Below are 11,228 nucleotides of genomic sequence, written 5' to 3'. Positions count from 1 at the left end.
TGATGAAAGTTCCGCACAAAAAATTTTAAATTAAAAACATAAAAATTTTCCTCCCATTTTTTTTTACTATTCCCACATTCTTAGTATGCTATAAAATTCTCAATTTTTTTTTTATTTTAAGAATTTTTTTCCACTTCCAAAAAATGATTTCAATATTTTTAATCCAATCTTTTCCATAAAAAATTAAATAAAAATTAATAATAATACAATCTTTAATTAATCATTTTGATGGATCATAATTCTAATTTTTAATAATAAATACTCATTTTAATTTAATTATAAATGATTTTTTCACAAGGTCTTAGTGTTAAAATCTTATATCATAAAATCAGTGGCAAAATTTATTTCACAACATATTATTTTTACAAAATTTTAAATATTTTACAATTTTTATAAAATAAATTGTTCAATAATATAATTGGTGGTTGTGAAGATAATTTAAATGTAAGGGGCATGAGATTGCTTCCTTTTTACAGACATGGTCACCAGTTGGTAACTTGTAGTATTGGTTTTTTTTTTTTCGAATTTTTTATTCATCTAAACTTTCCATGTGGCTTATTTTTATTGGTTAAAAAATGGAGGTATGGTACGGAAAAGCACTTTTCGGTACCATAGAATGACTAGATCTTAAAAATGATATGAAAAAAATATTTCTGCTGAATCTTTTCCATGGTTTGTAGCATTTTTCCCCGCTTTCCGAATTCCGATTCAGTACAGGGTATGCTCTGTAAAATCCACTTGGAAATGGTCACATTTCCACTTGGATAATGACATCATAGAGTTGCATAAATCAATGGCAATATGGCCACCTCTCCACGTTGCCCAAATCTCAGACTGGGGGGGACGGGAAAAAGGTTTTTAAAGGTTTCGGCCCAAACTGGGACCATCCTAGATGGGCACTGAAAATGTTGAAGCCCAGCAGGCCCAGTATTAAGTCAATATTCATAGTCGTGACTTGGCTAGCTTTGATAAGAGTAAGACAAAGAAAAAAAAAAAAGAGCAGAATCGGAAAATGAATTTATTTAATAACAAACAAACAACCCCAGGAAATGTCTACGGGTTCCGGAAAGAGATGGATGTTCTAACAGAAAATAATCCCAAACAGCCAACCTTATTCAGTGGAGAGAAAGATAGGTCCCCTCTTTATTGGAAAGACAAAAGAGAGAGAGAGAGAGACAGAGACAGAGACAGTGCGAGGTGGGTTCACTCCTCATCACTCGGCGGAGGTGGCCTGTTCAAATCCAACCCTCCTTCCTTTCTCTCAGGAGGAGGAGGCGTAGGAGAGGAAGGGCTTCTTGGTGGTTCAGCGTCTGGCTCATTTGGCAAGTTCAAGTCAATGCCCAAACCCCTTCTCCGTTGAGTAGATGAAGACAATGCAGCCTGATCTTGTCTGTCGGAGTGGCTGCGCATGTGCCCACCAAGAGCTGGACCAGATGAAAAAACTCGTGAGCAAATAGTGCATCTATGCCCTGTTTCTGTCTCCGTTTTTCCTCCCTCATCTGTCGTTTTCGCTCCTGGAGAACCAGAAACATCTCGTCCTGCAACCCCTGGCGCTTCACCAGCTGCCTTGCCAGGTTCTGGTGCCGCTCCCAACCGTGCAGCAACCTCATGCGCCACCCCCAAGAGTAGATTCTCCGCTTGTTCCCTTACCACATTGTCGTCAGGTTCCTGATCATCATCCGCCCCTTCAGGCGTTCCTTCACGGTTGAACCTTGGCGGCGGGTGAATCCCTCGCCAGTCTCTATCCGGATGACTCCGCATATGGCCGAAGAGCGCCTTCCACGACCCAAACCGTCTGCCACAAACACTACAGGGTGAGGCAACAGCCGGTGCATCAAACTCCTGTGGCTTCTTCTTGGCCTTGGTCCCGCTAGGCCCTGCCCCCTCTTCTCCGGCGCGGGATCTCTTCGCTCCACGGCCCCGTTGTCCGGAACCATCGCCACCAACGACCTCTACCTGCACTCTTATAGTACTCTGTCTCTCTTGGGTAGCAGCAGGTATTTCAGTGGCAGTTTGCAAGACCGCAGTAGAAGATTCGGGCGCAGTACCACCCGTCTCGTGTTGTTCTGGCCTCTGGTGTTCGGTGGGTGGTGGACCGCCGGCTTCATCTTCGCCAGAATTTGCATGCTGAGGGCTGCGTCTTTGGCCGTCACGATTAGGGGAACTTGCTGAAGAATCCTTGGGATTATTATCCATAAAGCTTTGGAATTGCAGCAGCGAGGGGTAGACAAAGTTTTGTACAATGTCACCGGCTTCTAATGCAGTGCCATGATAGCAGTTATATAGTGCCGGGAACATTTTTTTGATTTGGCAGTTATTTTCAGTTAAACAGTTTTTCCTCCCATGTCAAAAGATACGACCCTTCATTCATAACCGTAGTCCGTACGCGTGGATTGATGTTGTATCAGTGCCTCCAACTGTAGGCGCAGATCAATATTGGATCGGAGTGGACGCCATGGTTCGTTCACACTAGATAGTTTCACGGTGCATGGGGTTGTTAATTGTTGCCAGTCGACCGGCCATCCAGTACCACACTTCTGTACCATTTTGAAGAAGCGGGAAACCAACTGCTCAAAGCAGCCCCTCAAAATGACAAATATACCCTTTGCTCTTGGCATGATGCTTAATTTTTTTTTTAATGTATATGATCATTTGAAGTCATTTATCTAGTAATACCATGTCAATCGATTAATCAATTTGAGATTCTTTTCACTTGAATTTACATGTATATATTATAGAGGAAAAATGGCTCCCTGCATGCACCCTTAATTTTGGTATTTATGGGTTAATATTTTTCTATATGAAATTACCCCCATTCACCCAATCCAATCCAATCCAACCCAATGTGCAATACAAAAATTGACTCTTGTCTTTATCAAGGATATACATGATCTCAGACATAAAATGAAAAAAATTCTATATTACATAAATATGGTCAATAACGATTTGAAAAAATTTTAGGGTACTAATATAGAGAACATCTTTTATTAACAATAAATAGGCATAAAATGAAGAGATCTGTTAGGCATATGGACAGTCTCAGCCACCTGGGTTTCAAACCATTTACACGTATCTAATCAAACAGAAGTCTACAGGGCCTCTGAAATATTCTTCATCAAAATAACAGACAAAAGCACTGATAAACAGAATTGCCACACAGAACAAAACAGAACAGAACATGTTATTGGGAATAGTATTAATGGTTGTTACAATGACAGTCTATAACTTGCCTTTCTCAACACAATGGAAGAGAAATTTTTCTACAACTTTTACAACAAATCTCAGAGTACCAGTACTTGGACCCACGTTTTCTCCATCAATGCATGCATCCCCACTTGATGGGGGCCAGTTTGGACTCTATGGAAAAATGATTGGGGTCTACACAATCATAATATCAAACATTTGAGAAAGCCAACAGCTACGTTGGGTATTAGAAAGTTCAACCTGCAGAAGAGAAAAGCAAGTAGACAAGATGGTGACTAGGTTCTTTCCAGCAGCAACTATGCACGATAAGGGAACATGGTTTATCAGTTGTCTGATTTGGTCGGTGGAGTCAGCTGTGGTGGAACATTTTTTGTATCATATTTTCCCAGAACATTCAGAGCCTTAATCCGTTCTAGCTCTCTCCCTGCAATAAGGAGGAAAGACCAAATGAAGCGTTTTATCATTTACATAACTGTATCAATGACTAACAATGATAAATAAATAAACAAGGCAATAAATAACATGCAGACATGGACACAGGATAGAGCATCCTGATGTAGAAGTTTCTAATCTGGAAAACACAAAGTGAACCTTTATTACATCTCTCACCATTGTCTTAGTTGTTAATGAGTTTTTCAACTGTTTCTGAACGATAAACAAAAACCTCTAATACCAGAATGTAGCTGGTAGTTTCCTACTAGTGCATCTTTGACAGGTTTCTGAACAATAGGAACAAGAAACATGGCATCCATGCCCTGCCCTTCATTTTTAAATTTAATCAGGAATCACAGTAGTTCACTTGTATAAATGATCATGAACTGAAACAATTTCGAAGAGTGTTATTCCATACAGTGCATTATGTTGTAAGATATAATCAGAAAAAGAAAACTGTAAGTATAGACAGAAGACAGATGTATGTAAAGCTAAGGAAATGTCAGGAGAAGATATCCATTCATCAGTTAATTGGATTGTTCATCTATGCAACTGTGGCTAATGGTTCCTTCCAGGAGAGGCCTAAAAATTGGACAATTAGTGATAGTTATGTAAGAGAGAGTAATTAAATGAATGGTAGAAACACATAAAATTATTGACAGCTACAGAGACAACATGAGATTCCTTTTAAAATCATAGTAGGTAAAGGATTAAGGGAGCAGTCTAAATGATTTCTGTTAAAACAGCACGTTGAAAATCCATGACTTTTTGTCAGTTTATTTTTTATTTTTTATGTTATTCTGGGAGCAAAATGTTGAGTAAGGATGTTAAAAATTTCTTTACCTTCCTCCAGAAAGAGGTGGATGGCTCTTTTCTCCAGTTCAACTGCATGTCTGCTACGTTCAGCTGAGGTAAAAGACCGAAGCTCTAATAGAATCACAAACACATACAAGATCATCGTTATGGAATTGTCTAACAGGGAGAAAAGAGAGAATATCCTGAAGCAAGTCCTTTACGAGTCAAGCACTTACTCTGGACATAGGCCTCCTGATTTGAGTGGTCACAATCCTTCAAATATGCCTCCAGCTGAATTAACCGCTCTCCCCAGTGCATATTTGCTACATCCTGAGAATTCTCAGAACAACTTACTTCAGAATTAGCTCCATGGGGCCCATTCACAGGCTTTCCAAGAGGAATAGGCACTGAAGGAACTCCAGATGAAGTTGTTGTCGGAGCTGCAGGAATAGATGAAAATGTTGAAAATCCAGCACCCTTAGGCTCCTTCATCTGGGCTTGTTGAGGAATATCTCCCTTTTGGCCCAGTTGTCTTGATTCTGGATAATCAGCACTATGATCATTGTCCTGAGCACTGTTCTTACCTGGTTCTGCCTCAGATTTTCTACGGACATAAACAAGATGCCCGTTTGCACCATTACTGCTTAAGGACTGGGGTCGAGAGGGGCTAAGCGGACGATCTGGTGTGGGTCTCTTGGCACCCAAAAGCTTGATGACATTCTTAGTGGTCTCTGCATCCTTAGGAGCTGGAGAGTTTTCCAGGGGCTTGGGCAACACAGTTCTGTTGTCATTCTGCAAATCTCTCAATGCAGTCTTCTTCACTGGGGCCAGTGCTTGCTTGTCACATGTGGCCAAGCCAATTCCAGTGTTGCCCTTCTCATATTCACCAAATTTGGAGTCGATCATTTGTTAAAACATCAGAAGCAACTCCTCACTGCAAGTTCTTAGACTTACCTAGAGAATGATGGTGAAAAAAAGTGTTGGACGATTGACACATGTTTCCTTAAAATCAATGATGTTACATAAATCAAATAACAGACAGGAGATGTGAGCATTTGAGCATCTACAGGAAAGGGTAGAGTCCTTTTAGAGGAAAAAACTATGAGGTTTTTCTGCTAAATTTTTAGATAGTCTTCCAAGTCTCGGAAGGAATTTAACAAAACAACTGCATGAGATTTTTGAAAGTGAAGTGAACAATGGATTTGGAATGCACATCTTCCCAAATGTGTGATGCCTCAAAATAGAAGCAAAAATTAAGGGAAAAGGAGATACAAAAAACTGAACAAACTGAACAAAGCATACAGCAGAACAAAAAGTAATTTTCTTGATATTCTATAATTCAATCAAACCATTTTTGGTTCAATAGAAGAACTGATAGCATATAATTTTGTGATTTGATGGTCTGTGTAAATCATCTCTATTCAGAACAAAAAACTGAAACCAGATTCTCTCATGTTAAGTCTAAGTTATACATCTTTAAGGAGCATCTCTCTGCAGGTGAACCTTTAACCTCAGCCATGACAAGAATTCTGGCATAAAACCATTCTCCCAATTGTACTTTCTTAACATTTGACTAAGGAACGGATCTTTGAACCGTCTTCTTCCACAGCAAACATGTTGAGAAGAACTGGCGTTTGCCCACCATCCTTCAAATCATGTTGCCACAGTATTATTTAAGGAGGGGAAGCTTGAATTGGAAAGAATAATATGTAAACCCCAAAGAGAACTTACACAGTACAAAGCTATAATTACAAACTCAAGGTTGGAATCCTAAGTAAACTAGGTTTACTACTTCTAGATTATCAAAAGTGAAAAACTTTCAACCAAGAAGGTAACATTTTTTCACAATTTTAAACAGCCAGTATAAAGTCCATTTGATCCCAGATTTCATAAATAACAATAGCCAAAACTTGCAAACAAAAAACTATGTATGCCAGATTCTGACATTCTTATTAGTGTATCTCCATTCTTTTAGTAAGCTTTCAAAAATAGTGCTCGTGAGTTTGTATCACAACTAGCTTGCTCCTCATCAATTGATACTTGAAACTATATCAACTTCCCAATAGAGTACATGTCTTTATGAATTACCTTCTCAATGTGGACATGTTTTTATGAATTACCATTTCAACACAGAATACCTTCCTATGGAGATTTCCTTAAACCCCTTAGTGCCATAAAAACTGCAAGTCATGTATTTCAGCAAGAGACTTTAGCTTATGAGCACACTGAATAAGGAGACAATAGCAGTGGAATGTCATTTATAGGGTGATGTCATATAACTAATAAATGCTCATAATAGGCATTCGGATTGCAAAACTAAAGGCAAGAGAAACAGATTTTGAATTAGATGCAAGAAATAGCTTGCTCCTAACTCATCTTGATGACATAGAACCACCAAAAAAATGAATAATTAATATAGGATGTAGTAATAGCACATTTAGCAGTCATTTATTGACTTACTACATTGTAGGCAGTGAGTCCCCTAGGTTGCACATAGGCAGCTACTTCACTGAGGAGCAAGTACCCTAAAGCTGGCGGCTTGGAAAATGCTAGGGAATTCAAGTGCAGTAGTTTCTCTAGGTATGTCCAACCACTAAAGCATTAAGGCTTGATGGTTGTAGAAAATATAAATTTTTTTGACTAATACACAAATATTTACTGCAAAGACATTTTTTTTATGGGCAACTTTTACATTTAAACCATTTTTATGGGTAACCTTTTTTTTTTTTTTCACTATTAACCTCCCCCATCCCAACCCTAACTCCTTGCCACTTGAGATAGGCCTCAAAAGCTGTTTACTGCAAAAATTAATAATATCCATTAGTTACAATGAGTCTATTTTTGACTGACTGATGAACAAAGTTAAAAGTCAAAGAAGTTATTGCACTCATACTGAGGGAATGCAGATAAAAGAAACTCCAAGAATCAAGAATGAAAAATAGTTCGGAGTCTGAAATATGCAAAATTTGGGATCCTAGCAGCTAATTTCAGTGGTCAAAAAGGACAATTGTTTGCAAAGCCAAGATGTGATCAAATTTTTCAAAAGGGCCATACTGGATCAGATGGCCTAAAAAATGCCAAGCAGCCTGAAGAGGTCAAACCAATAAGGTCAGCCCACCAGAACATGATCAAATAGCCTCTTAATAGATTTTATAGGATGCTCAAGGCTAATTCAAGTGGCTACACCTGATATAAGTCTGGATAAAGCATAACAAGAGAAATAAAGTAAAAATAAGATCATTAGAAGAAGGCTTGATGTCAGTAACCTAGGCAGGGGGGCTGAGAGAATGAGACCACACCACAGAGATGTGCATGGGAACTGGAAAATTGTCTCCCCAAAGACAAAAGGATAAGAAAACCCCATTCACCACAAAGAGAAAACCTCTCCCTAAATAAAAAAATGATGAATGTCCTTATCAAGAAAAATATGAGTACACTTCCTCAATGTAACTAATCCCAAAAAAGGGGACTCAGGCCAATGAATTTAATTTATTCTTCTATATGTATGTTTTCAGTCAGAGCTTTCACTGAAAAATTTACAATCCAAATTTCAACTAGGCTCTGTTTAAATTGGTGGAGAATATTTCCAGCATAAGTATAAAGCAGATCATTTCACAATGGGGGTTTCTATTTGTGCTCCCCTCATTCTCCTTATACCCACATTTTCCTTTTTTTCCCCTTTATTTACACACCTTCATCTTTTTCCACACAAAACCCAAACAAACCCTACCCTAAATCCTAATCTGCTTCCCCATCATCTTCCTCACCTCCATTTTTTTCCCATTTTTCCTTCTATTCTCATTCTCATGTTCTTTGCTTTTTTTTTTTCAATTAAAACAAAAGGAGAGAGAAAAAGGTGGGGAGAAGCAGTCATGGCGCTGCTGCCACAGCAATAGCATAAGGATGGATGAAAGAACCTTGGATTCTCTCTCCATCTGATATATGATAACAACCTGTGATATGAAGAGCAGTGGCACAAATCGAGGCAGAGTAACATTTCCCCACAGTCTGAAACTAAGGCAAGTAGAAGAACCCTACATCAACAACAGAAGATCCTTTTCAAGTTGGCATTCCAGCTGAGTTTGACAATATCGCAATGGAAGTGAAAACCTTACAGTATAGCATATCAAAAATTAAATTTCAAAAACTAAACCAAGAAAATAACCCAGAAAAAAAGTGTGAAATCAGAAACATGATCATCTGTTTGTTCATAAATAAAAATGTGAACGACACAGCTGATAAAGAATCAAACCCTACATCATAAATGAAAACACATTCACAAGCATATGAACCAATCAACGCAAAATCACAAAATAGACAAAACCTAAGAAGGCAGTTCCTCCTTCAAAGCCCGAAACAGCAAAACCCCAGGTACCAATTTCCCAAATTCCTCACCTGCAATTACAATTTCACAGAATATCAAGGCCCCACGAATCCTTCAGTGCATTGAACTCACAGAATAATCAAAGAAACCCCGCATTGATGTCCAACCTAAGTCCAATTGTAAAACAAAAAAGCACAAACATTGGCATATCATATCATACCATAAAATATAATTCATACAAAGAAAATGAATTATCATGAAAATCAGTGAGGTTACCAGAAACAGCGGCTTTGATATGAGAGATGCAATAGTTCGGAATGGAGCATTAGATGGTACTGAGAGAGAGAGAGGGAAACAAAGAGGGAGGGAGAGAGAGAGCTGTATGACCTGTGGGTTTAATGAGGAAGCCTACAAGGCTTTCAATCGCTGTGGACCTGTTTGGCTGGCTGACACATAGGCATATCCCTTGGAATTATTACACAAACTGTAGTTTCCAAGTGTCAGGCTTATGTGATTAATAATATTTTCAATTTTATAATTTTCATAAATTCAAAATTGACTATTGGAATTAATAAAATCTTGTAAGGGATTGTTTGGGGTAGATGTAATTTTTTATAATTTTATTTTCAAAATATTCAAAATAAAGAAGTGAAATATTTGGTAACAAAAATATTGTTAAGATTTGAACCAAAATATGTCATTATGATACTTAAAAAATTGAAAATATTAAATTTATTTTTATAAAATATAGTGTGAAACCAAAGTTTGATTAATCTCAATTTTGATTATAACAAAACAAGGAAGCTAATAATTATATATCAAGTGTAACCAAGCAAGATGATTTTCAAAGTGATAATAACAAAGACCAAATCAAGTTGAGGGAAAATAAAGAAAAAAGATGAAGTCTCAAAGAAAAGAGTCTTTAAGACATTTGATAGGATATCTCTATAAGATTGTTGACACACTAGGTTTTTCATGCATTTTATTTTATTTGTTTTACACCAAAAATCATCAAAAAGTTATTTTATTTAAAGTCTTTTATAATTGGATGATTTTTTATTTTTAACTAAAACTTTGTATTAAATACTTTTTAAAAATTATTTAAATGGTTTTAAGTTGAAAATGATGGTTGGTGAGCCAATCGGTTAAGGATGGAATGAATCGGCTCAACCGATTGGGAACCAATCAACTGATTACCCTTTCTTGGTCATGGACCGATCAAGAGGTGAAGAGATCTTCTTTCTTCCAGAAGGGTTGCTTTCTCGGTCGAGGATACCTCTATCTTGGTCAAGGCTAGACCTTTCCCAATTGAGGTTCAAACAAGCCCTAATGGTCATCTAGCAAAACATTAAATGCTAACGATTAGTGAACCAGTCGAATTGGAGCTTGACCGATTGACCCCAAACGTGCCTAATGGTTAGTTTAAGCTTTTCTTCTTTTTTTAAAGGTTTCAATATTCATTGTTTTCAAGAACTTAACTTTTCTTAAATATATTTGAGTCTTGGGAAAGTGTTTTTTAGTACACATTATTTTAAAACTTGCATATCATTAGTACATCATTCAATCGTAGTTTATCTTATATCATTTCAGCCTAAATTTTGTATTAGGATTTTGGGAGGATATTTCCTATATTTATTTGTAAATCTTTGAGAATAAAAATTTAAATGTGAGGCTAAACTTAGGGATTCTAAAGTATGGGGTATCCCTTGAGGGGGGTTGTTTAAGAATGAAGTATCTCTTGAGAATTGTAAAGGATGCTTGGAGCCACAAGTCCGAGATGGTTGAATTAACTAATTTTCTACCATATAGTATTGAGAATAATTCACTTTGAAAAATAAAATAGAATCCAAAAATTATCTTAAAAGATATTAAGTGGCTTCTACCTTTCCTTGAATGCATGCATTAGCCATTTTTATGAAACCAATGTGTAGTTAATTTCAATTTTAATAATAAAAAAATAAGATTTAAAATTAATAGTTTGTCCTAAGCGTGTTTAGGTAAAAAAAAAAATTTAAGGTGACAATTATAAAAGATAAATCAAATTAAAAGAAAATTAATAAAAATGAGAAGACCTCAAAGAAAAGATCAATCAAGGTCATTTTAGAATCTCCTTATAAGGTTATTAGCACATTAGGTTTATATTGCATTACAAATTTATTTAAACATCTAAAATCATCCAAGTACTTAAATTGGTTTTATTTTTTATAAATTGGACGAAGAATCTTATAAATGAAAACCACCTTTTATTAATGCCGTTCTTGGCTAAAAATGTTTTTAAAATGTTAAGAAATTAATCTACCCGAGTTTCTACAAAGATTTTGTGTTAAAGATGTAAAAGTTACAAAACCTCATTTATGCATTTATATATATATATATATATATATATATGGATCGTTTCAATGATAAAAAATAATTAAAAAAACCTCATATTTTAATTTGTATTTCATCATTTAAAAGGATTTTTTTAATCTTT

General features: G+C 36.4%; 2 protein-coding genes across 10 annotated transcripts; both read right to left on the bottom strand.

Annotated features, from left to right (window-relative positions):
* Positions 1–1,002: 1,002 nt before the first annotated feature.
* LOC104879192 (zinc finger protein ZAT2-like) lies at positions 1,003–2,379 on the bottom strand. The gene has a single exon (XM_010651151.3). The coding sequence runs from the start codon at positions 2,296–2,298 to the stop codon at positions 1,204–1,206; it is 1,095 nt and encodes a 364-aa protein (XP_010649453.2). The 5' UTR covers positions 2,299–2,379; the 3' UTR covers positions 1,003–1,203.
* Positions 2,380–3,165: 786 nt separating this feature from the next.
* Positions 3,166–9,183, bottom strand: LOC100264584 (uncharacterized). 9 transcript variants are annotated; one of them, XM_059736506.1, is made up of 6 exons: positions 9,032–9,183; positions 8,827–8,922; positions 8,385–8,465; positions 4,668–7,229; positions 4,480–4,563; positions 3,166–3,628 (listed from the first exon to the last, which is right to left on the bottom strand). In XM_059736506.1, the coding sequence occupies exons 4-6, from the start codon at positions 5,335–5,337 to the stop codon at positions 3,528–3,530; spliced, it is 855 nt and encodes a 284-aa protein (XP_059592489.1). In that variant the 5' UTR covers positions 5,338–7,229; positions 8,385–8,465; positions 8,827–8,922; positions 9,032–9,183; the 3' UTR covers positions 3,166–3,527. The 9 variants fall into 9 exon arrangements, with proteins under 9 accessions (XP_059592489.1, XP_010649456.1, XP_010649455.1 ...); XM_010651154.3 differs by having other exon boundaries at positions 4,668–5,385; positions 8,756–8,922; positions 9,032–9,182; XM_010651153.3 differs by having other exon boundaries at positions 4,668–5,385; positions 8,349–8,465; positions 9,032–9,182.
* Between the last annotated feature and the right edge of the window lie 2,045 nt (positions 9,184–11,228).

This window comes from Vitis vinifera, chromosome 4 (genome assembly GCF_030704535.1).
Source record: "Vitis vinifera cultivar Pinot Noir 40024 chromosome 4, ASM3070453v1".
Lineage (NCBI taxonomy): Eukaryota > Viridiplantae > Streptophyta > Magnoliopsida > Vitales > Vitaceae > Vitis > Vitis vinifera.
Note: the sequence above shows the minus strand (reverse complement) of the source record. Positions and strands in the feature narration are given on the sequence as shown.